Source organism: Branchiostoma belcheri, unplaced genomic scaffold (genome assembly GCF_001625305.1).
Source record: "Branchiostoma belcheri isolate BF01 breed outbred unplaced genomic scaffold, Haploidv18h27 scaffold126, whole genome shotgun sequence".
Classification (NCBI taxonomy): Eukaryota; Metazoa; Chordata; class Leptocardii; order Amphioxiformes; family Branchiostomatidae; genus Branchiostoma; species Branchiostoma belcheri.
Window position 1 is genome coordinate 642,308 of NW_017802669.1, and position 25,849 is coordinate 668,156.

The 25,849-nt window shown below is 45.5% G+C and overlaps 1 protein-coding gene across 1 annotated transcript in view; it reads right to left on the reverse strand.

Moving 5' to 3' along the window:
* Positions 1 to 291: 291 nt before the first annotated feature.
* Positions 292 to 25,849, reverse strand: part of LOC109463479 (echinoderm microtubule-associated protein-like 6) — a 52,159-nt gene continuing 26,601 nt past the window's right edge. Inside the window, exons 5-34 of the mRNA XM_019760316.1 lie at positions 25,325 to 25,377; positions 21,517 to 21,633; positions 20,415 to 20,555; positions 18,363 to 18,486; positions 17,040 to 17,263; positions 16,194 to 16,374; positions 15,760 to 15,855; positions 15,063 to 15,326; positions 13,846 to 14,002; positions 13,220 to 13,436; positions 12,150 to 12,290; positions 11,410 to 11,675; positions 10,740 to 10,952; positions 10,112 to 10,282; positions 9,132 to 9,342; positions 8,383 to 8,569; positions 7,832 to 7,937; positions 7,390 to 7,483; positions 6,989 to 7,089; positions 6,359 to 6,561; positions 5,657 to 5,896; positions 4,979 to 5,189; positions 4,261 to 4,353; positions 3,831 to 3,959; positions 3,270 to 3,395; positions 2,937 to 3,073; positions 2,265 to 2,466; positions 1,767 to 1,817; positions 1,075 to 1,257; positions 292 to 704 (exon numbers count right to left, since the gene is read on the reverse strand). Of these exons, the coding sequence (XP_019615875.1) occupies positions 631 to 704; positions 1,075 to 1,257; positions 1,767 to 1,817; positions 2,265 to 2,466; positions 2,937 to 3,073; positions 3,270 to 3,395; positions 3,831 to 3,959; positions 4,261 to 4,353; positions 4,979 to 5,189; positions 5,657 to 5,896; positions 6,359 to 6,561; positions 6,989 to 7,089; positions 7,390 to 7,483; positions 7,832 to 7,937; positions 8,383 to 8,569; positions 9,132 to 9,342; positions 10,112 to 10,282; positions 10,740 to 10,952; positions 11,410 to 11,675; positions 12,150 to 12,290; positions 13,220 to 13,436; positions 13,846 to 14,002; positions 15,063 to 15,326; positions 15,760 to 15,855; positions 16,194 to 16,374; positions 17,040 to 17,263; positions 18,363 to 18,486; positions 20,415 to 20,555; positions 21,517 to 21,633; positions 25,325 to 25,377 (4,713 nt within the window). The 3' untranslated portion in view covers positions 292 to 630. The remainder of the gene's footprint in view (positions 705 to 1,074; positions 1,258 to 1,766; positions 1,818 to 2,264; positions 2,467 to 2,936; positions 3,074 to 3,269; positions 3,396 to 3,830; positions 3,960 to 4,260; positions 4,354 to 4,978; positions 5,190 to 5,656; positions 5,897 to 6,358; positions 6,562 to 6,988; positions 7,090 to 7,389; positions 7,484 to 7,831; positions 7,938 to 8,382; positions 8,570 to 9,131; positions 9,343 to 10,111; positions 10,283 to 10,739; positions 10,953 to 11,409; positions 11,676 to 12,149; positions 12,291 to 13,219; positions 13,437 to 13,845; positions 14,003 to 15,062; positions 15,327 to 15,759; positions 15,856 to 16,193; positions 16,375 to 17,039; positions 17,264 to 18,362; positions 18,487 to 20,414; positions 20,556 to 21,516; positions 21,634 to 25,324; positions 25,378 to 25,849) is intronic.

A 25,849-nucleotide genomic window follows, 5' to 3' on the forward strand; every position in this document is an offset into this window, starting at 1 on the left:
GATAACTACTTTCAATTGAAATTCGTTTCAGGTAGCTCTTTATATCAGCTTTAAGTTATACAACTGTCTTGTTCTTGTGATAGAAGTGGTGAGAGGCTTTTTAATTATCTGTGTATCATACGAATACTTTGATATCAATTTCTTCAAAAATAGAAAATCTACGCACAGTTTGGCACAAAGGAACGATCTGTACAACGATTTACAAAGATTACTTTGAACTGCAGTCACGTCAAAATGGTACAATGCAAACTTTCTGTTTAAAATGATTATCCATATTTCTTGGTCTTTTGCATGTGGACAACTCATAGCAAAGGCTTGAATCTCGTGCTTTTTGCATGCTTGACAGCCTGGTTTTCTGTGTATACAATGTAAAAACGTAACATAATCTCCCATTTTCATAAAGATTTCCATACAAATTGATGACGATTAGAAAATGTGTAAAAACATGGCGTGCAAAACTGACAGCAAGTATACATTTTCTTCAGACAAGTCACATATAAAAGCTGCGCTTTGAAACCGTAAATCAATTCAAACTTTAAAAGTTAGTGCAAGTATGGCTAGTCTCTCAGATACTGGGGATCATGTGCACTTCAGTACTTTTCCGGCAGAGGGCGCTTCCCAACGGTCTCTTCACCTCTCCCATCTGTCCCTGTAGGTAGTCAGCGCCCGGTGGAACCTTTCAAAGTCCAGGGAGTCGCTTTCGCCTGGGGGAAAGAAGATAATGCATATGTTTTCATCTAAAAATGTAATTACTTTACACAGGTTGAAGAGTGTCGTAATATCTTGTTGATGTCACATTTTGTAAGGTTACGTGTAGGAGGCATATGGGTCACTATTACTAAAGAAGAGCTAAGAATTACTTGCAAATCCGATGATTGCACCTTACATTGTCTTTAGAGGACATATTAATACAGATACTAAAAGAGCTAAGCGCAATGATTGCTTTTGTTCAGAAAACCAATGGAGATTAAAATATACAAAAATCATCATATAGTCAGAAGACCTCGATCAATCAGATCCCATGTTATTGCCGGCCTTGGTTGCTGCGCTCACTCGGTGGTTTAATTAACCTACCCGGATCCACCCCGCTGTCGCCATTGGTTCCTTCTGTCTCTTCGTCATCAGCCGCCGCCAGGATGTCCCGGATGTCGGCCTCGGTGGGGCGGTATCCCAGCTTCCTTAGCGCCTTGGCCAGCTCGGATGACGTCACGGTGCCATCACTGTCCACGTCAGCCATGGCGAACAGCGCACGGGATTCTGGGGGATACAATAAGCCGGTTCACAGTCTTACATGCGGAATGTGCGATGTCAAAGGTGAAGCCCATAACCTGTATTATCATCATCAGTCTTGTCGTCCTGACGGACGATCTGCTCCAATCAAGTACGATGGGTGCGGCGGTGTGCCGCCAAACCAGCATTACTTCTGCAGTACTTGCCACAGTTTTCACACAAGAATGTCGTGGATAGGCACTGTTCGTGTCTGTCTATGTTGTCTAATAAGACGGGTTTTTTAAAACGTTTACGTGAATTACATGTCCCGTACATTGTATAAAAAACATCTTGTGACAATGCAATTCTTACTTTTTTACTATCTTGACCAGACGTGTTTTATATGTGCCACAGAGGCCTTTCTTAATACCAAGATTTTCTCAGTCACTGGTCATTTGCGTCAAAGATTCTCAGATCCAGAAAAGTCACTGGTAACATTTTCCTTTTACAAGAAATAGTATTAGCTATTGATAAAAAGCCACTATAATTTAACTTACTTTCCACCTCGTCTACAACATCATCGTCATCATCATCCTCCTCTTCTTCATCTGCAAACAGAGAAAAATAACTCTTAAAGGTCTGTCTGGGCTGTTCATTGGCGTCTTTATTGTAGTAATGATCATGATGATGAGTACCCAGCAGCCATGTTGGTGGGTAAGTGGGTTACACTTGGCAAATTATCGTGTTTAACAGGCATACCTGCACTCCAACATGGCACGAGTGACATTATAGGAAAATCTGCATAGTTTGTCATGGTTGCTGGGATGTGGGGGACAGTCTTGTGCAACACCTGGGCCCTGCATGGCCTAGAAATGCCAGATTAAGACGAGAGTGGAGCGAGCCAAGGAAGGGGTTCCTCCGTAGGAGTGACAATGCCCTGGGTTGAGTGAGTGTGCGAGTGAGTGAGTGAGTGAGTGAGTGAGTGAGTGCTGGGAGGATAGCAAACGGTGCATTATGATTGGCTAAGAGTGTCCACGTGATGATTACGTCATCACCTTCCCCGTCCTCCATGTCTGTGTCGGAATCGTCAGAGTCGCAGCTGCCGCCGTCCCGTGGTGCACTGCGGCGGCGGACCCACACCATGAGTGACGTGTCCATCCCGCCTGACGTCACCAGCCGCGTGTCGTCATGTGACCAGCGCACGTTCGTCACGTGACTGCTGTGCCCCAGGTACTTCTTGAACTTGGCGTAGTCGCCCTGTGGGGTAGGGTTTCGGTTAATAAAATAGACGACGCTTTAACAAAACTGCAACGTATCAGACATAAAAGCAACAAGTAAAGATGCAAATATTACAGATGAAAAAGATCAGCATCCCTTTTTATTTAAAAATTTGTAAGGCTAAGACAGCAAGCCAACAAAACTGTTAACATATCTTCCTCCTATTCCATATTTCTTTGTCCCTTTCTCTAACCGACCTCTATATACATGTATCTCAAACAAACAAACATACACACATACTGTATATTTTCTGATAAGCGTAAACTGTATGTATTTGTGTCAATGGTCAAGGAAGAGTAACATTCAGTTAGAAGACACACAAAATAATCACGTTTCCTAACAGTTACTTCAAAAATAGAGAGTTAAAATCATCTTTATTAAGTTTTGACAAACATACAAGACGAACATTTAAAACACCTTTAAAACGTTTAATTCTACCAACAACCTACATCACAGGGGAACCTGAAGAGTTTAACGAAGCCGAAGTCGTCAGCAGCGGCCAGCAGGCTCCAGTCGTGGGAGGCGGAAACGGCGTTAACGTCTGTGACGTCACATCCGGCCGGCCACACCCCACTGGACAGCGGACCTAAAGTAATAGAAATATTTGTTTTTTTATTGTTTTATATTAATCAATAGATTAGATTCTGGCAGACCAAGATTTCTTACATAAAAATTTAATTTTCAACTGCCGATGTTGTTGTAATCTAATGTAATGTGTAACTTGAACCATTGCTGTACCACCCCGAGTATTTGACTCCTAAGGTCCATTATATACTACTGACCCAGCACACTTGTCCACGTGTACCACTGCAGCGTCTTGTCGGGTTCGCGAATGGGCAGGTGTTTGCACCGCGGGATCTCAAAGAACAGCCGCTCCCGAGCACCTGAGTTTACCTGCAGGACACGTCCTAATAAGGGTGGAAATAGAAAATCCAGAAATCAATTCTGAGAAGTTCATAGTCGATAGCTTTTGGAATTAGCCCATGGACCCAACGGGTTGACCAGAAGCTACTAGTACTTAGTTTTCATCATCAATTTTATGCTCAGTTTAACTTGTCATCACAGACTCAGTCTCTGTCACCGGTGAAATATAGTGGACGCTGTCTGAAACGTCAAACAAAGTTTGTTCTACCAGGCTGTCTAACTAACCGTTATCGTATAAGTAATGTATCTAGACGTCAGAATGTCTTAAAATGCATAGTAGCACATCTATCCATTTCTAGAGATGATAGCAGCACTCCAGTCTTATGGCTGTGAGAAGCGTCTTTTGTTACTTCAAAAGTATACAGCCTGTAGGTTTTAGAGTTAGATTAGTATAGTCTATAGAAATGTTGTTCACCTACCTGTCCCCTCCCAGTCGATGTGAGTGATGTAACTGGACGCTCCCTTGCAGATCCCAACACGTTTCCCCTTCTCCATGTTATACACGTCCACGTGGTTCTCATGGGAGGCAACCGCAAGGTACTTTCCGTCTAAGGAAGGGGAAGGGAAGAAAGCCTTCTTAGAAGAAAACTTGCAAACTGCTTTATAATCCGGTCTTTTCTTCTACTTTCTTGCGTTCGCGTCTCAGAATCCGCATGTATAATTGTACGTGAACTTGTCTTTCGTTATACTCTTTTATCATCTTTATCACAGAGCACCCTTGGAAAATAAACTTTAAAACTCCTTTAGTCTTATAAACTCATTTAGTCTTATAAGCTACTTGCGTTATTTTCTAAGTTTTTTTTCAGTTTCATTGTAGTTTCAAAGAAGGAATAATTATTTGCATCTTACCTGGAGAAAACCGGATGTCCGATATTTTCTCCTTCCGGTGGTGGAACTTGGTCTTGATCTCCCAAGTCTCAGGGTTAAGAACGAAGAAGCTTCCTGAAGAAAATTGCAAGGAACAACAAGCTATCGATCCTATATCTTACAGACATAATTAAAAGCACTAAATATGTGTTTAAAGCATCACTATACAGGATGAATGGGTATCAGAATGAACCATTATTACACTGAAGATGGGGGCGATACAGACTTCCAGTCACCATTGACCCTCCACTGTTGTTTATCAACGTAGGTGCACGAAGTGATTTTTGTGAAAGGCTTAGTTAGTTAAAACTCCAATAGCTCGTCGTTTTCCTGAGTGTGTAGATTGACTTTTTTTATTTCAACTTTAACATGGAGGATCAATCAGTCAATCAATATAATTTAGTTTAACTGAAAGACAGAGGAGAAACTCCCAACGTTGTGGGGTCGTGTGGCGTAGCGGCAGAGTGCGCGACTCGGAACTTAGAGTCCCGGGTTCGAGTCCTGACATGTCACAGATCTCTTGCCCTTGGGAAAGGCACTTTACACGACCGTCCTCACTTCGCTCAGGTGAAAATGAGTATTGTATTGTCCCCTGTGTTGGTGACGGCATTAATATAAGCTGAAAAAACTTGAGTGTGCCGTCACCACGTCTTGTGACTACATGTTGGAATATTAAAAAAAACAACCCATAAACTCCTACCGTTGTTGAGCCCGACCGCCAGCATCCTCCCGTCCGGTGAGAAGTCCGCGCACCTCCCGCCGGTGTCCAGCCGCCGCGCCGCTAGCATCACGTTATCCGCCACGTCCCACAGACGGAGCGTCCTGTCGTCGCTCACCGTCGCCACCACGTGCTTGGACGGGTGCGCGGCGAGGCCCCATAGCTCGTTCTCTAGGTGCCTGCCCATGTGGCCCTAGGGAATAGGGAATGGGGTGTATGGAGTTTATGTGGTTACGTTTATCAAAGATATATACCCTGCATACTTGACCACATGTACGATATTCTAAGGGTGGTAAGATAGGTGGTAATGGTAAGTCTCTATAATGTGTGATTTTGAGAGTGTTTATGTCTGTCTGTCTGTCAGTCTATCTATCTATCTGTCTCTCTTTCTAGAGTGTATTCGCGTATGTGTGTCCGTCTGTACGTATGTCTGTACGTATGTGTGTGTGTGTGTATCACCTGTGCGAGTATGCCAAGCTTGCCGGTGGCCCTGCCCAGTTCCAGCACTTCCCCGTTCTTGGTCCCTACCAGGACAGTCCACACACCGTGTATGTTTGTGTGTGTGTGTGTGTGTGTGTGTGTGTGTGTGTGTGTGTGTGCGCGCGCGTGTGTGTGTGTCCGTTTGTGTGTATGTATGTCTGCCCTTATGTCCTTACTAACCTGTGCAAGGATGCCAAACTTGCCGGTCGCCCTGTCCAGTTCCAGCACCTCTCCGTTCTTGGTCCCCACCAACACGGTCCCCTCCCCGGCGCATACCGTGCGGACCGGCGGCTTGTCCTCCAGAAGCGCCGCCCGCGGGTTCTGCAGGAAGTGCCGGTTGATGGTGTAGCGCTTGACGCACTTGGAGAACCCCTCGGTCCACACACACACCACGCCGTCCTTACCGGCCGTCAGGATGTCCTACACGGTAAAGCGGGTACAGAATGTTGGAAAGAATTAACGTTGAACTACATTTGTAAAGCTATTTGCAGTATGCAGTTGTTATTCGCTATTGTAATTTTTGTCAAATCTGTAGTACAGATTCAGTGATTTAATACTGGCATTTGTTACATCAAGGACATTATATACAGGCTGGTTATATTAATGTTACTTGTACTTGAAAATTCAAGATTGCAAATAACATACCATCTGATGGCATGTTATAGCATACAGTTGATATCTCATGATCACATCCAATAAAAGTCCCCGCCAAGTCACACATTAGCGGCGTTTTCTTAATCTTAGCCCATTGTTTCAAAATGTGCACTACAGGTCTCCATTCAGTGGTGCCACCTAGCGTTTGATATCTGAACTACAAGCATTCTCCCATCGTGCACCGCGCTACGCTATCCAACATGGCGGCGGATTCGAACCAGAACCTACGTGTCCGTCGACCTTGACGGAGAAGCACGGGCCGCTGTGCGCCTGGACAGTCCTGGCCAGGTTGTTTCCGCGCCACACGTACACCTGGCCGCTCGGCGCACCTGTGAAGACGTCCTCAGGTGTTCCGCCGTGAGCCACGCTCACCATGGAGTTGATCTCACCTGCCGAGCCGAAAATCCCGCGTTTGGAGGTGAAGCTGTTTCCTGGGGAAGGTATGGGAGAGATGCGGATGTAACTTTATTGTAAGGTATGTTTCTAGGATAGTTTGCTTTACATGGACATGGCTTCAAACCAGCTATTAGTAGTGTAACTGTGTTATGTAAGTGTGTGTGTGTGTGTATGTATGTGTGTGTTTGTGTGTGTGTGTGTGTATGTGTGTGTGTGAGTGTGAGTGTGTGTGTGTGCTGGTGTGTGTGTGTGTTTGTGTGTGTGTGTGTATGTGTGTGTGGTGTCGTGTGTGTGTGTGTGCATGTGGGCGTGGGTGGGTGTGTTTGTTCGTGTGTGTTTGTGCGCTGTTTCTTTGAAATTTCTCTGTTATCAACATTACATGAGTCTTTGGAAACATGTATTTAAATGGCCACCAAATGTCTCAAAAGACCAAAATGTTAATTTCGCATTGTTTGTGCCTACCTGACATGGTCCAGAACTTGATATGTTTGATGCCGATGGTGACAAACCGCGCGCTGTCGTACGGATTCCACTGGACACCGAATATCTTATCCTTGTGACCTCTGCAGAGCAAAGGGCACAGGTCAGGAGTGATTAGGAACGAGTGGAGCAAAGATGGTTCTTCATCTAGAATAGTCTAAGCAAATTGTCTTTCAATCTTTACCACCTCTTTATAAATGTAAACCTTTAGCGAATGGTTAGCGATTTGAGCCATTTTACGCATTTTAATGTTATTTTAAGTCAACTGCAACCCACTCTTTAGAGGAAAATCAGGTTGAAATATCGCGAATATGATGATCAGTTAATTCAACTATATGTGTACCAAAGATAGTTGAACACTAAAGGTGGATAGAGATGCTTACTTGGTTTTTGCCAGCGGCGTGGCGGTTTTCCAGTCCCAGATGACGATAGAGTGGTCGTCATCCAGCCCTACACTGGCTAGTCTCGTACCGGCCGCTGTGAGGGCAAATAAGGTGTACCATTGAGAGTTATCTGAGTCAGTTTCTACTATACACTTAAACTGTGGCACTACAATGAGCTACTGCATCTTAAATAATACCAGTAGCCTCTACCAGGCTTCGGGAGGTGGCTAGAACTTGGTAGAAATTGGCCAAATAGAGAGATAACATGCCCAGGGAGTTGGTCCTTTAGACATAGAAATGTACCTTTGAACAATTTGGCCAATTTCTACTCTTTCCAGCCGCCTCTCGTAGCCTGGCATTGGCTAGATCAGTACAGTCTCTATGATTCATGTTTGCATACGGTGTTGCTGTTAATAGGAGATGTTTTGTGAGGATACACTACCGGTGAAGTCCAGCTCACAGACGCCCCTAGCGTGTTGTCCCTGAAGTACAGCCAGGCTGTCCATGTTTTCAGACTCCCACACATGGATGGCTGGGTCCTTCCCCACCTGAACAACGCAAAGGGAGTGGTCAAGAGAACTTTAGATGTGTAGCCTAATAATATGTGAGTACCTAAACTGTCAAACAACACAACAAAGCCCAGCAGCATTTCTAAGGGTGCCCCAATTCGCTGTCGTAAACATTCGAGCATGTGGGTGGATCTTTGAACACGATTCTTTCCAAAGATGTTACTTTGTCAAAATAGAAAATACTGAGCTAAGTACTGAGCAACTGTAGGTACTCCTGGGAACAGGAATGGTCCTATCTAGTTAGAGGTATATGGCCACAAGCTGTCTGGGAGGAGGCCCAAGTCAGCCCAGCCCCAGATAGCGAGACACACACACTCTATCTCTGTCTGTCTGTCTGTCTGTCTCTGTCTCTCTCTCATTCTCCCAGTGTGTATGTGTTGTGTGTGTGAGACATTGTGTAACAAAGACTAGCACTTGTCTGTACCTGTCCCGTTGCGAAGATGTCATCAGTAGGGTGTTTGGAGAGACAGAGGATGTCGTCCGTGTGCTGCAGGTAGAACCTCTGACTGTGGGAGTCCCGCTCGTACACGATCCCCACCGCCGCCACGTGGTACACCACCTCGCCGTTCCGCGTGTAGTGCAGGTTATTCCGGCAGTCCTGGGCCCGGTACCTGAAGGTAAAGCATGGAAGACAGTATTATACAAGCCTGTAAGCCTGTATAACACGCGACTGTTAGCCACACACAGGCAGGACATGTTACACCACCTCCCCGTTAGTTACACGTGTAGTGTAGGTTGTTCCGGCAGTCCTGGGCGCGATACCTGGGCGAAGAAGTGCATGAATACACGAAAGCCTGTGTCATGAAAGCCTGTAAGCGCTTACAGTCTTGCAAGCTTGTCCTACAAACGCCTGTAGGCCACAAAGCCATGCCATCTTACACCAACATGCCGTTCCGCATGTACAGTGCAGGTTATTCCTGTAGTCCTGTGTGCAATACAATGAAGCAACAGTATATTGAGCGTCTGTTCGACACCATAAGATTTAGCCCATAGATAAAAGCCGACAGGGGTGGAGGCTACAAAGGAACTGGACCTTCAGGGCCCTAACACGTGTCGAAAATCATTAAGATCTGACGTTCTATCACAGACGCTCACATAGACGCACAGGACATGGACCCCAACATACCACGAGCCTTCTTGGAGAAGGTACAAGACGTTTATGGGATGTCTTACCCATGCACAAACTTGAGCTGTAGGCTCTCAAACGGCGGCTTGTTCCTTTCCACGCCTGACGTCATGTATTTGAAGCTCTTCTTTCTCTTCTTGACGTCATCCTTGGACACGTGCCTGTCGTACGTCACTTCCGCTTCCTGTTCCACGTCACTGTCGAGATCCGCGTCCGACAGGTCAGAGTCTGCCTCTTCCTCGTCTGACGAGACGTAGTCTGGAAAAAATAAACAAAGTTAGCGACTTTATACCGATTTCGGTCTATGCTATACTACTATGCCATGCTCAATTTTGGTCACAGGAACACGAGGATCTATACACAGAGCAATGTGAAGGGCCTGGAGGAAATAGTAGACATCAGAGCTTCTCATCATCCCGCTCTCAACAGGAACGGTGGGCGGTATCGACTTCTGGGTATCTGTCAGAACCAGGTGTTACGCTGTGGTGATGCGCTGGTAACGCGGTGATGACTCACTTGCAACGCTGATGTTTACGCCGTTATCATAGCGTTGGGTGTGCGGCAGTAGTTTCCACTGGAAGACCGTGATATCGCACCCATAATGCAGTGACAACGCGCCTGTAACGCAGTGATAACGCACCTGTAACGCTGACGTCCTCCCCGTCGCCGTAGCCCTTTATGTGCGGCAGTAGTTTCCACTGGAAGACCGAGCTGTCCGCCCCTGTAACGCACTGGTAACGCACTGATGACTCACCTGTAACACTGGGGTCCTCCCCGTTGCCGTGCCCCTGCATATTCGGCAGTAGTTTCAACTGGAAGACCGAGCTGTAACGCCCCTGTAACGCACCCATAACGCAGTGATAACGCACCCGTAACGCAGTGATGACTCACCTGTAACGCTGAGATCCGTCTCGTTGCCGTAACCCTGAATATGCGGCAGTAGTTTCCACTGGAAGACCGAGCTGTCCACCCCTGTAACGCACCTGTAACGCAGTGATAACGCACCTGTAACGCGTTAATAACGCACCTGTAACGCTGAGGTCCGCCCCATCGCCGTACCCCTGTATGTGCGGCAGTAGTTTCCACTGGAAGACCGAGCTGTCCGCCCCTCCGATGGAAACCACGCGGCTCCCCTCGCAGCTGAACCGCACGTTCGTCACGTGGTCCGCGTGACCACCATACTTCCGGAACTTTGCTCCTGCCGAAGAAAAATTACAGTGAATAGTTCGAAGAAATTGATCATCTAGGTGTGTTACGCCGAGGGACGGTTATACCTTCTGTACAGATAAAGATATAGATCTCGTTTTGGATTTTGTCTAGTGCACAGAAGAAGATTGTACATCTGAATGGTAGATCTTAAAGCATTGTATACTCTAACAATTGACCAAGTGGATTTTGCCAGACTCCTTTTCAGGCTAAATAAGTAATAGAAATCGGCATACCGGCAGGCAAGTTGTACCCACTATGGCCGGCCAACTCCCATGGCCAGCTACATTCTTTTGAGGCCGATTTCTACAATTCTCAGCCTGCAAAGGAGTCTGGTGGAGATTATGGAGATTGGCACTTTACACTGTTAAAACTTTCAATATAGTGGCTCAAATAGTTTGGAGTGACCAATATTTCTATTGTTTCAATGCAAGTACGCCCAGACATACCTTTCCTGATGCAGGGGAACCTGAAGAGCTTGACCAATCCCTGATCGTCTCCCGTTACCATGACGCCGTGGTCAAAGTTCACGTCTGCGGTGTTAACGTCCGTGAGGTCGCTGTACTTTGCCCAGATGCCCTGCACCTCGTCCCCCAGCACGCCTGTCCACGTGTCCCACACTATCGCCGTCAGGTCGTCACGCTTCGTCGCCATCTTGCCTTCTGGAAACATGGCGAAAAGGTATCAACTTACAGCAGATGTTGGTTACCCTTCTGTAGGGCTTAGTAGAATATTGTGCATTTTTCTCATTTAACTTATATACAACTAAATCCATGTTGGAGGTCCATATTGTGTTGCTTCCGAAAAAGAGCCTTCTGATGGAGTGGATGTAATGGTATGTATGCTGGTAGCTCGGTTGTAAGGTACACCAAATCTATAGGTTTGAGCCATTTGGAGAGCTATCAATGAATGATTTCATGTCGAAATTGCCATCAATTGCAACCATCTATGAAAAGGAGAAATACGTCGGATAACATGGTAATTCTATCTCTCATCATGATTATTTTCTTTCCGTTCGCTTATAAAATTTGGGATACTTCGGGGCTGGGAATGTCTACTAAAGCACAATATCAATTTTGTTTGGCTTTCAAAAATGTCTTTACAGTGTGTACTCCCTACCAGGCATCTTGTAAACCACCCTCTCTCCCTGCTCGTCGTTAGTCTGTAGGAACCTGCTGTCGGTGGACCAGTCGATGTGCATGACGGGATAGCTGCCTGCGGGAAACTGCCGGACGCTGTCGTAGTTGGCGGTGGGGTCGAAGACTGCGACCCGACCGTCGTGCGACGCCGCGGCGAGGTACCGCCCGTCCGGGGAGTACTTCAGGTCGCAAATCGCCTGGCCGAGGGTGTCGGACGTGACGTGCACCGTCTTCTGGGACATGTCTCTGCAAGGGTACAGTGTTCGAAAGTTTACAGTCCTGTGGCCGTACCTGGGGTCGTACTGAGGTCCTTATTGGCAGCCGCTCCAGACCCTTGTGATTCAGCGCCACCAATCGTAAGCTTCTCGTATTTGAGCCCTTGGCCACGAAGATTGAAATAATCCTACCCGATAACAATTTGATAAAAACTAGGATTGTTGCACTGATTTCAATAAAAATCCTTGAATGGTGCTGAAATGCCATCACTTGATCCTGCCTTGAACTACAACCTTCAAAGTCAATAGTTTCAACAAGAAGCTGTAGTTTTGATTCATACTACATCTCAAAACACAAACTGTTCGACGGCACACCTCTTGAATGGTGCTGAAGCGCCATCACTTGAGTTTGTTTTGTCTTCACAGTTCATAGTTTTAATTAAAGAAAATCTACAGAGTCTGACAGTGTACTAAGTGGACTTAAAAACTCCGTAAGTAGCCTCACCTCTTGTACAGTATTTCTATCTTGCCGTCCTTCATGCCCAGCGCGATGTGCGAGCCGTCCGGACTGTACGCCGCCGCCATGACAGTCCCATCATGCACTTCGCGGCGCAGCACGGGAGCTCGGTCCTTCATGCTCCAGATCCTGAAGTGAGGATAGAAAGAAGTTTGTCTTTGCCTGAAACTTATCATATTATAGAGTTCCTTGAACAAAAAACAACACACGTTAAGTTTAACATCGAGCCACATGGCTACGGCCATCTTGGAGTGTATTCACCGCCATCTTGGAGTGTAGGCACCGCCATCTTGGAGTGTAAACTCCGCCATCTTGGAGTGTGGGCACCGCCATCCTGGAGTGTAAGAACCACGATAATAAACGCCATTTTAATTGTGGTTGTGAGGGGCATTCGGCCCAAAACTAAGAGTTCCGAAGTTCAAATCCTGCCAAGTCACCACCTTGGGAAATCACATCACTCGACTTTCCTCACTTCACTCAGGTGGAGATGAGTATGCTAGAATGATGGTTATCATGATCATTAAAGCCAAGTACAGGCATGCCGACAACTTATTTTACCTGACGGTGTGGTCCTCCCCGGCCGTTAGGAAGCTGGGTTCGGACGGGTGGACAGCCAGCGCCCGCAGTTCCCCTGGGCCGTGCCCCTGGACCAACTCGTGCACGGTGCGAGGCGCCTCAGGCTCAGAGAGGTCAGCGAAAACTATAACTAAACCGCGACGGGGGGCGACATCGTCTACCTTTGACCCAGTGTTGACGTTACACTTCAAAGAAGCCACGTGACAAGCTTCACTGGGTCAGTCTACTGAGGAAGACCAGAGTGACTGGTCGAAAGCTCTAGGAGAGAAAACTATTTTGTGTGTTGGACCAAAAGATTTAACTTTAACATATAACTAAACCAGTTTTACCTGACGGTGTGATCCTCCCCGGCCGTTAGGAAGCTGGGTTCGGACGGGTGGACGGCCAGCGCCCGCAGTTCGCCCGGACCGTGCCCCTGGACCAACTCGTGCATGGTACGAGGCGCTTCAGGCTCAGAGATGTCAGAGAAAACTGTAACTAACCTGACGGTGTGGTCCTCCCCGGCCGTTAGGAAGCTGGGTTCGGACGGGTGGACAGCCAGCGCCCGCAGTTCGCCCGGACCGTGCCCCTGGACCAACTCGTGCACGGTGCGGGGCGCCTCAGGCTCAGAGATGTCCACTTCCAGCAGCTCGTTAGTCGTCGTGCCGACCAGGACCGTCTGGGTGGTCGGCGAGAAGGCCAGGCTGCAAACGGACAGGTCTGGAAAAGACGTCAGAAATACTTTAGACCTCTTCAGAACGGCAGCCTCAAATATACAATCTCTAGATCAGTGGAATGTTCTAGAGCTACAAACCGACAAGTCTGGAACAGACATGGGCAAAGGGCTCCCCAAACAAACACTTGGCTTCCAGTTCTTTATTGGTTACGGGGTTAGGCTACAGTAAGAAGGTTAAAGGCTGGTATAAACACAAGTTACGAGAGGGAACAAGTGTAAAAGAAAAACTGTAAGATTATACGTATATTACAGTGAATACATGTTGACAATTGCTTTTGTACTTCCAAAATCGTACTGAAGGTGCAGTAGCCCTATGTGCCAAAAGGATATACTCTAGAAATAACAACAACAACCAAAACGAATCGACTTGTGCTTCAGAGAGAATTGACTTACCCCTGTCGCCCTCCCCGAGTTTGACGGTGTTGGTCTGGCTGAACTTCTCGTCGTACAAGTTGATTGTCCCGTCAGACGACACGGTGGAGAAACCACGCACCCTAGCAGGCCCTCGTGGATCTGCAGTCAGCTGGGCCTCCACAAACACAACCTTACTCTGGGAAATACAAGGAAAAGTTGAAACCTCTTTTACTGAGTAAGGTTACCATCTACTTTTAGGGTCCTTTGAAATAGTTTTCAATAGTTTGCATTGAGTCAAAATCAAATAAACGAATATCTAAATAAAAGACACAATAAAAAGTTATCTGCAGACACAATAAGGGTATTATTAAATACCTAATAGCGACCAAATCCTAAGACACAAGCAAGACACAATCAAGGAAAATATCATCTTAAGGCATGTGGACTTTAAAATCCTTAAAAACAACAACAATGTGATTGGTTTATTGATAACGACGTAAAACAGTTTTGCAGAACCCAGGGGTTCTGAATTGCACTGTTACTTACAATTACAACCCATTAAAAGCTTTAAAATCGAACAACATCTATTACAAACATATACACATATGGTAAAATCTATTAGAGTTATAAATGTTAATAAGTTTACATTGCTGGATAAAATACATATTAAGATTACGAATTCGAGGTAAAACAGTGGTCATAAAGAAGGCTACTAAACAAAACGTGTTATTAAGGCATGACAGTTAATTACCCCTCAATGACTGGAAGGTCGTAACCGAGTACGCTCGATTACTTATTTAGTAGGCTAACAATATATGGGATGGAGCTGTTGCAGTAGCGCTGAGTCTTTGCAACAATACAGTTCAGTTTGTGACTAGTTCGGGTTTTCCGCCCGCTGACTTCGCCCCGAGATGGAGGGAGCCAATGTCTGAAGGAAGCAGAGTTCAGTAGACTGAGTCCGAACTTCGTACACAGCAGTTCTCTCCTTGTTTCAAGGGTAGACAGGCCGAGGACTGTAAGTGCTTCAGAGTAACAGGTGTACTTCTTGCCCAGAATGGTGCGGCATGCGCGGCGTTGAACTGTCTCTAGACGGGTTGACTGGAGTTTGGTGAGACCAGGGTTCCATACCGGTACAGCGTACTCGCACAAGGGGCGCACGTAACATGTATAAACGGTGACAAGATCTGTCTCAATTCACCCTTACATAGGATATCGAAAACTAAGAATAAAATAGTATCACGAAAAGTTTTACTCACCTCGTGCGCGTTCTGTACGATTTCCTGCGCGCTGAGTTTCCCGTCTCTCCACACGTACACATCCCCCTTCTCCGTGCCGCTGTACACCACGTCACCCGAGCCGAACGCCACCGACAACAGCGCCACCTTGCGGCTGTTGTCGGTAAAGTCGCCCTCCTCGGACGTCATGCCTCCCTCTGGCGACACGGTCCAGAACTGCAGGTGGTCCACCCCGCACGTGACAAGCTGCTCAGGCTTCCACGGGTTAAATTTCACATCAAATACCTATCAGAGAATAACAATGGTTAAGATGTCGTTTACAGAATGTTGTCGGAAGAAGTAAGCAATGTCATAACGAATGCTACTATACTACTACTATTACTACTACTACTACTACTACTACTACTACTACTACTATTACTACTACTGCTACTGCTACTACTGCTACTACTACTACTACTACTACGACTACTACTACTACTACTACTACTTTTTAGTTTTACTACTACTGCTACTGCTACTACTGCTACTACTACTACTACTACTACTGCTACTACTACTACTACTACTACTGCTACTACTACTACTGCTACTACTGCTACTACTACTACTACTACTTCTACTACTACTACTACTACTACTGTCAGTAAGTTTCATGACAAATCTGTATGGCTAATACATAAAAATGATTATAAAAAAAGTACAGAGGACTACGTACCCTGTTTACTGCCACGTCTCTAGCCAGAACTTGTCCTTTGTTCCAGTTCCAGACCACGACCTCCGGCTGCTGACCCACCCCGACTGATACAAGACGCTGGTGGGGTAGTGAGAAAATGAGGGGTGCGTGAGGTAAGTCTCCGTCTCAAGTAAGTGTGGATGAATTCTTTATATGTGATATGCGTTGATGAAGGTATAGTAAGGCATCCAGTCATAGACTATTCAAATTCTACTTCTAGATATAATACGGAGATTTTAATGTACATTTCGAGTGACACCCATCACACTTTAGCGTCAATAGAATGTACTGGCATATCTAGTCAACACTTCTATACACATGTATAATCAACTGGAAACTGACTCGTATCACTGATATGTCAATCAAGTCCTATCTGCGTGATTTTTGGGTGTGATTCCTAGGCATATACACCATACCTCTCCTGTGAAGTCGAAGGCGAGAATCCTGGCGCCCAGCGCGTGCATGCCCTTCAGTATGGATACGGACTGAGTCGTGTTGGAGTCCCACACACAGACGTACGGCACCGTCCCGACCTTTCCCGACCCGTCCCCGACCTGACTAGTAGCCACGAGAGTTCGCTCCGGGTGCAGGGCTAGGCTAATGGTTGAAAGGACAAAAAAGAATATTAGGTTATTTCCTCTGGACTATTTTACCAGAGAGTGGCGTTGTAGTACCAACTAGCTACGCGAGCGAACACGGGATTGAGAGATCGTGGCATGTTACATGGTATTTAACTAGAATATAATTTACTAGAGAGTCGCGTCGAATGACCAAGTGGCTAGGCGAGCAGGCACAAGATTGAAAGGTAGTGGTTTCAATCCCTGGCATTCCTGGCTAGACGCTGTGTCCTCGAGAATGGCCCTTTACACGACTTTCCTCACTCCACCCAGGTGTAAAATGCCTACCTGACTTCGGTTGGGGAGGTACAAAACAGTGGAAGGAGAGGGATGGGCTCCACCTTCCAATACCGTACCCTACGTGGATCAACAACTAATTGTCCCTACGACCTGAAAAAGGCTATGTGACTACCTCCATCCATTTTTTTACTAGAGGACAAAATACTTTTCTTGTAGATGCTATTTCTACTACGGCTCAAAAGGCTATGGTAATACAGTCTTCTTTTATTTATCTATCCATTTCTTTATTTCAACTTTGTCACAAGGACAGGACAGGCCAGGGGGAATAGGCAGATGCCTTTTCAAGGCCCCCTGTCCCAAAATCAGAGAACAAAATTTTTTGTTATAACATCTTGTATTTCTCACCTGATGATGTCGTCGTTGTGCCCCATGAAGAACTTCTGTGTGTGCTTGTCGGGGTTGTAGACGATGCCGACGGCGGCTGTGAAGTACACCACCTCCCCGGCGGCGTTGTAGTGGACGTTGTTGCGGCACTTGTAGCCTCGGTACCCGTACACCCACTCCAGCCGCAGGCGCGCGGGCGGCACGGACCGGTCTGTAGCCTCGCTCAGGGCTTCGGGCTTCCGCGCCTGTAGTGTTAGGGTTTATTATATGTTACATTGTTCTTATAAGTTGTTGTCTGCAGTTAACGCTTGGCCGAAGTCTTATTGCAAATAATAATGGGAACAATAGCACATAATAATAAGTTTTGAATGCTACTTTTGTTCAATATAATACAAAATATCATGTACTAAAACCTTCATCAGATTCAAATACCAGCCACCTATGACGCTAGCCTGGGTACCATCCCCAGTAGTATATTCGCAAACTCTATAACTGGGTCTGGACTTGCACACATATAAAACGATTGGTCATGACGTCACGTAATGAGCTAGCCCGAGCAGCGGGGCTTCATTTGATTGGCTGAGCCTCAGAGGCGACGGCCAATGGCGCGCCTGCATTATTCAAGTGATGTTTGTTGTTTTGTAAACACAGATCTTCGCGCGAGTGTTCCTTTTCTCGGTGCGTTCTTTTTTTTACCGGTAGGACGCCCAAAACATCACGAACGAAATTATTCAATGCATTTTTTGCTCATTTTTGAGCGACGATATTCCGTCTAAATCGTCCAAAACGGACGTGATTGCGAGGTCAACATCAACCTCCGTGAGATGAGCGGCTTGTGCGTTAGCCATGTTGATGATTTATCGCGGAAAGACTGACTACGGCTATATCATGTGCGCTTTAGCGTTCGGTTCGCCGTCGGACATGTTGATGATAAGGCGTTCGGACGTTCGAACGGACGCTAACGTCGCCGTTCGGACGTCCGAACGGCCCTTACCTAATATGTACATACCCCAAAACGGGCTTAGACGAGTAGGACCAATCAGCGCGCTCGTTCAAAATCTGAACGAATATTCAGACTCCAGACGCTACATATGTGTGCAAGTCCAGACCCAGTTATAGAGTTTGCGAATATACTACTGGGGATGGTACCCAGGCTACTATGACGCAAGGTATGACATCAAAAGGTCAAAGGTGCCTGGGAGTTTGTACCCGTCGCTGCACGCACACACCTTCCAATCACATGACACTAGGCGTCATAGCGCTTACCGTCGCCATGCTTACCTTGGTTGCCGAGCCTACAGGGCCGGCCATACTGGTTACCATAGTTACCGTTGCCATAGTTACCTTGTGCGCGGAGCCTGCAGTACAGGCCATGCTGGTGGCGATGAAGGCCTTCCTGGAAGCTGACCGCCATTTTGTTGTTGTGACCTGTTCCGGAGCTTCTTTCTTCAGAGGAGGCAGGACGCCGCTAGGGGGGAAAGTCCACAAAACTTTTAAGTGACTATAAGAACATTTTTACCGACGAGTGAAGTCTATATAAGGAAATGTGAGCAACAAGCCAAGTCCATATAAGGGCATTCGGTCTGACGAAACAAGTCCAAATTTTGACTGACGAGCCATATCCAAATAAGGACTTTTCGATCGGCAAGCTATGGCCATATAAGGAGATTTAGGCCATGGCCATAAAAGGAAATTTTGACTGGCAAGCCATGTCCATATAAGGAAGTGTGAGTGCTTTTCCAAGTCCCAAGGAGTTTTCGAGACATGACCGTACGTATAAGGACATTTAGTCAGATCTATATGCTAGTATTAGTAAGCGACATATATAGTAAATCATGTCAAGTCTATATCAGGAAATGTAGGACGATGAGAAAGTTCGGAAGACGTAAGAAAACCGATTTAAGTTCCACCAAGACGCATTTCCCTCTCCAAACGGACGTCGTGGGAGTAAGGAAAGTGGGTTTTTTTTGCCGCCAGAATTCCCTCCGCCATTGAACAGAATCTCTTTGAATTATTTGCCTTTCAAAAGATGACGGCTCAACCGGCCGACCTCTTTTAGTAACTATATAAACAATAAACATCGGGAATTCCCCAAATCCTTCCTTTAAACGCTACATAGAACGGAGTTTTCCTGACCCCCTTTAAAGCAAAGTAGCTTCAAACGATGCTTTTTACAAGGGAAATCCCACCAGAGGCCAGTTTTTATTTACTCAATCCCTCATCGGCTAGACATCGGTTTAAGACAAATGGCCCATTTACAAATGTAGACATGAAGTACCATAAGTACGGCTTTACCTACAACTTAGTCAATGACTTTCTTCTACTTTATGTAACATGTAGCAAGATACTTTGGCTCTCTGTAGGGACAGGTGACCGACATTTGCGTTACTGCAAATGCATTATGTTGTCCTCCCAATCTCTTCGAAACGTAAGATGGAATATAGCATATCTGTTCTTTTATATGGTTTTGACACGGCTTACCCTATGTGGAACTTTCTCATCATCACATGGTTGCCTTTGTCCCATATTAAGACTTAATGTATAAGAATTGGATGGTTATGAATCCTTAAATGGAATTGGTTCATCAAAATAAGTTTTTGCTTCGTCAGTCAAATATAAATTTCGTGCTTGGATATGGCTTGTAATTCTAGATTTCCTTATATTATTATATGGACGTCGCTTGTCATTAAAAGTTTCTTACACTAACCACATTTTTTTACGACACAGGTTTTTTTTTTTTATTCTCACAAGACGTGGTGACGACACACTCAAGTTTTATAAACTTATATTAATGCCGCCACCAACACGGGACAATGCAATGCTCATTTTCACATGAGCGAAGTTAGGAAAGTCGTGTTAAGTTCCTTTCCCAAGGGCACAAGATCGGTGGCATGTCAGGACTCGAACCCGGGACCTCTTGGTTCCGAGTCGAGTACTCTGCTGTTACGCCACACGCCCCCCACAACGACACAAGTGGCGTCGTGTGGTGTAGTGGTACATCACTGGACTATGAAACGGGGAGACCCGGGTTCGATTCCGGGTCGTACCCGAACAAGTCCGAACATGCGCCGCGACGTTGTACCCTTGGGAAAGGTGCTTTACACGACTTTCCTCACTTCACTCAGGTGAAAATGAGTACCTAGCTTCGGCTAGGGACGTTCCTCGGATAGGACGTTAAATGGAGCTCCCGTGTTTGGGAGAGTCACACTTCACGCACATTAAAGAACCCACCGCACTTATCGAAAAGAGTAGGGGACCTTCCCGGTGTGAGTGGTTCAAACATTACAGTCTGGTCTCAGGTTTGACATCTTTGAAAAGGTGATAGTCACCTGTTATGTCAATCCTTCCACAAATGTGGTAAATCGTCATAAATAAATACATAAGTTGACCCCTTACTTCCGTTTCCGGGGCGTGAAGGCGTCCTCCTCCACGCGGTACTCCACCTTCTTGAACCGTTCCGGTCCGGCCGCGACGTAATACCCGCCATGCTTCAGGCGGGACAGGTCCCCCACACGCCGGCCCGTCAGCACGTATAGACTGCCGGGGGGAAACACGGAACCACAATCAACAGTATTAATGGTGTACTAGTATCCAGATCCGTTCCTATCTTTCTCTATGCCTGAAAAAAAAATTACGACTCGCAGTGGCCAATATGAGATGTTGTCACATCGGCGCACCAAATCCGTAAGGTGTTTTTGGCACCCTGGCAGACAGATTAGCCTAAGAGGCTCGGTGGGCGTCACTCCACCGTATAGGTGGGGAAGTCGTGTAAAGTGTCTTTCCCAAGGGCACAACGTCGGGCCACGGTGAGTATCGAACCCGAGACCTCTCGGTTCCGAGTCCAACGCTCTAACCGTTGCGCCACCGACGCCATTCTATGCCTGAATGGGTTAGGGTTAGGATCAGGCACGGTCCTGGGTAGTCTCGAAGTAGATTTGCCCCAGACAAGATTCTGGATAAGGGTGGACTATCCAGAACCGTGCCTATCTAGTTCTATGCCTGAATGGGTTCGGGTTAGGGTCAGGCACGGTTCTGGATAAGGGTGGACCATCCAGAACCGTACCTATCTTTCTCTATGCCTGAATGGGTTCGGATTAGGGTCAGGCATGGTTCTGGATAAGGGTGGACCATCCAGAACCGTACCTATCTTTCTCTATTCCTGAATGGGTTCGGGTTAGGGTCAGGCATGGTTCTGGATAGTCTTCGCGTTTCAAGAACTTAGATTTGCCCCAGACACGATTCTGGATAAGGGTCGACTACTGTATAAAGTACTATTGTCTTGGCCGGCTGAGCCAGCTTGTCCAGAGTAGGTTGATAGCACGTGGGTAGGGGGATTGGCAGGCAGATTGACAGAAGGTAAAAGGTAACACGACTCTTAAGTGTCATTGATGTGTAAATTAAGTTAAGAGAGTTCACTGTACTTTGCACCATAAAATGAAAGAGTAAAAAAAATGTATTGTCAAAGGGCAGAGTTGAGAGTTGAAGGGTCATGACCCACCTTTTGACGTCAAACTTCATCTTGGCGCGCAGCAGAGCGAACACCTGCTGGGGCGGCTGACCTCTGCGGAACACCACCAGGGTCGCGGGGGTCAGGCTGTCCCCGTTACGGAACACACTGTGGGAAAATAGCGGTCAGAAACGGCAGATCATTAGACACTGTGGGAACAAACTGCCATCAAATATGGCAAACCTCACATACTGAGAGAGAGAGGGACAGACAGAGAGAGGCAGAGAGACATAAAGTACAGTTTATACAGTAGCGAGCTATAGATATCAGAACTGATACACGAGACTCTCCGTCTCTCCTTGCCCCTACGTATCTCCTTCTGTCTGTCTGTCTGTGTGTCCCTCCCTGTCTCTCTCTTTCTCTTTCTTTCTCTCTCCCTCTCTCCCTCTCTCTCTCTCTCTCTCTCTCTATATATATATATATATATATACACATACATACATACACATATATATTATAGGAGCGTTGATGGACGTTTACAAACTTTAAGGTCGATACCACGGACGTGCGGGCGAACTAACTACTGGGTGTACTGTAGACATGGCAGAGAATGTGGCGCCAGTCTAAGCATCAAAAGTCTGCCTCGAAGTATAGCATTCTCCTATCAGTGAACATGTCGGCAGGGTGACTATTCAGTAGTCTTATGTGCAGGAAATGAAGCTGAGCTCAACTTCAGACAAGTTGGAATTGCGCAGATAATCGTTCATGTAGCGGGGAACCAAAACGGAACATTTTTAGCAGCGACACCTGTGCTGCAGTTCAATGTGAATCAGTAAGAATTACCCTGAGGAAGGTCACAGACGGTCACCGAAACGTCGGCTGAATAAAAGACTTGGTTGTGTAAAAGAGAGCCTCTTTACTCAGTGCCTTACCAACCTGATGAAACTATTCATGGATGAACATTTTAGGTATTTAGTCTTCTTAGAAGAGAAATGCTGTACTGCATCAGCGGTCAAGGTGAAAGTGCAAGGCCGCTACGCGTATCAAATAGCTGAATCCAACTTCATACATGTTTGAAATGCTTAGATTAATGCTCTTGGTGCATAAGGATCAGAATTCAATCTCAGGCGAAGACTTAAAAGCGAAACATGTTCGCTCTCAATAATTGTGCCGGAACAAGGGGCGCCTCTCGTGTGCCTGGCGGATCAATTCAATTTCATACCAGGTTGAAACCTCATACTTTATTGTTCTGACGCACAGCAGAGTTTTAGAAATATCAGAATTGAATCTTACGCCAAGACTCCGAAGGGCAATATGTTTTCTATCAGTAATTGTGTTTTGCGAGCATGAAAAGCTCAATTCAACTTCGTGCCAGTTCGTGAAATGCTTTGATAAATGTTGCTGTAGATTATTCCAGCTCATTTTCGAGCAATGTAATAAGTTCTTTGTTATTGATCGCTGCACAGTCGGCGCCCGTGTGCACGGGAGCCTAAACTACATGTAAGATAGATGGTCCTGATAAACTACAGAGTTGAAAACCTCAGTCAGCACACGCATAACACCGTCTGTGATGCATATTACAACCCGCGGCAACCCGTAAGGCCACATCAAGTAATTTTTATGGATGATATCAGCGCGCGCATTAATTTTCGCCTGATTTTGGAAAAAAAAAACAAGAAATTTTGTTGCCTTCTGGCAGTGGTCAACGTGCCAAAAACGGGCAAAGATGTCTGCTGCCATGCCGGAAGGAGGATGGCAGATAACTATGAAGAGAGGAGACAAGAAAAGACCCTGATTTAAGTTTTGTTTCTTACTTTGATGCAGTGATATGTGATGCTGGCCGTGTATATGTGATGTTCCTACTGAATCAAAACCATTTGTACAATGATTGAGTCAAAAGTTGAAAGTCAATGAAGGAACCTTGTTTTTTCGGCTCGCCTTGTTTTTTTTCGTCCGCTCGCATTAGATTTGGAGTCTGCGGAGAATGTCATCCATAAAATTTACTTGCTGTGGCCTAATGTCGCACTAGCAGGAAACAAACGTATCTCTCGCGTGCACAAACCACACCCGTGAAATTCCATCTCAACTCAGCTCCATTGTTAAGCACTAAGACAAATGAATTCACGATGCGGCTGCCTAAAGCTAGGACTCTACGCTTGAAAAAAATGACAGCGATAATGATTGATATTGAAAACCCATGTCTGCTATTTCCTGTTGTAGATTGAATAGTGTTTGTACATATTTGTATATAGTGTGTTTCTGTGTACTTGTCCTGTTTTTTTTTAACCAATTGTAGAAATCGAATACACAATTTAGGCGTGCATCAGCATTTCCTGCTTTTGTACAATTTTGTTTGATTGAATAAATTGAATTGTTATGAAGTACCAGTCTGCGATGTAGAAAGCATGCGGCTGTTAGGCTCTATATCGTACTGCACAAAGTGCTGCGCCTTTGCCGTTGATGTTCCGATGCATCAGACCTCGGGGTCAACATATACATCATGTATTTCCTCTTAACCATTTATACAGCGACCCTCGCCAAGGTTGGCCAAGGGCATGCACAGACGAGCTTTTAATGTTCTTTATGATACAAAGGCATGATGGCACGGGGACTATATATCAGACATAGGGAATAAACCGCCCAAAGGGATGCTATGAAAACAAGAAAACTCAAACTCAACACTCTTATCACATACAACTTGAGATACAAGGTAAATCAGGCATTTTGGTAAGTTCTCTGAACAGTCAGACGTTTCAGATAGCATCCAAAATCTTCCATCAGTAAATGGGAAATGTTCAGTCATTGATAAAGTACATCACTAAAAGATAGTGAAATATACTGTCAATCACTGGTGAGTAATAGTGCATGCTATCTGGAAAGATGTATGTGTAATCATGATACACCAAAAAGGATAAAAAGACATAAAAAACAGGATAAATAGTAGACTACTGGAGTGAACCTTACCCATCATATTCCGGCAAGGATACAAATTATTGATTAGATACTAAAAAGAGCCCTTATTCAGCAAAGAAAGGGACCGTCTTAGTAATGATAATGAAAGATAGTGGGGTTTGCTATCAGTCACTGGTGAATGATAGTGGATGCTATCTGAAACGTCGCATCGACGTATGTACAATAAGCACAGAAGACATAAAACGGGATAAAATAGTTCCGAGATTAATTCCCAAGTACATAACAGCACTGTAGCTCACCCATCATGGCGATACAGATAGTAGGTATTGATAAGATTCAGAGCAAAATCCTTATTCAAACGATGGTGCCGTCTTTGTAATGATAAAGGACAGTTTGTTTTATGATCTTGTCGATAGTAATGAAAAATAAACAGAAGGAGAACTAGCGGGGGGCGATACCGACTTCCGATGAACTTTGACCCATTGCTGACTTCACACGTGCTAAAAACAGCAATTGGGTCGGAAACTTGAAGAAGACACAGTACTAGTAATTCGGTTTTTTGTTTCAGTTGGAAACAGTTTGAAGTTACTCATAGATGAAGAAGTAGATATTGCCCAAAGCGACGATTAGGTATACGTGGGAATGCACCTGGTGCCTTCGGATGATAGTCTTCGCAGTAAGACTCTTGGGACTCTCTGGTCTTTACTTAAGTGCCCGTGTGAGGCTTTCTGTAATGTTTTTGTTCGTGTGTTTGTATATGTATTGCAATGTTAATTTGTATTTGCCAGACAATCAACTGTAAAAAAAAATCAGTGTTATTCAGCATGTTTTTGTACAGGCTGCGAGACTGTTTTTTATGAATAAACTGTTGAAACTGTCATGCATAATTGATTGATTGATTGATTGATTGATTGATTGATTGAAAATTGATGTTTTCAGTACTTACTGGATGATGCAGGGTCCGTCTTTCCCGTCCTGATGATGCCCCTGCCGCGGTGCCTGGAGGAATCAGAAAAGGTGCACAACAATTCATTACTGTTTGTCAGAATAGTACAATAATGCGTTAATGTCCCATGCCCCTTATTATCTGAACGTAAAGTTTATCTTCTTTTCACTGATGAAGGTCAGAAAGAAGCAGTGCCTGCCTAAAACTCTGTATTATTAGATTAATTCAATATTGTGATTGCTCACTAATACTGTTTGGGGAATTTGTATCTTGTGTATTATTAACACATGCGTGCTGTTTTGCTTGCTTCATGCGCCATGGTTTAGCTGCAGCTCATTTATGTCGATCTCGATTCGTTTGCAAATGTAGATCCACTACAGCATGGCCGCTGTACTAAAGATCTTTAGAGCACCCTTCTAGTATCCAGCCAAGGGGCCCTCAAGTTTTTGGGTAAGTACACCTCAAGCAATTTCAGGTAAGAAGAAGCATGGTACCTTTTTATTCAAATAGCTAGTGCGGCTTTGA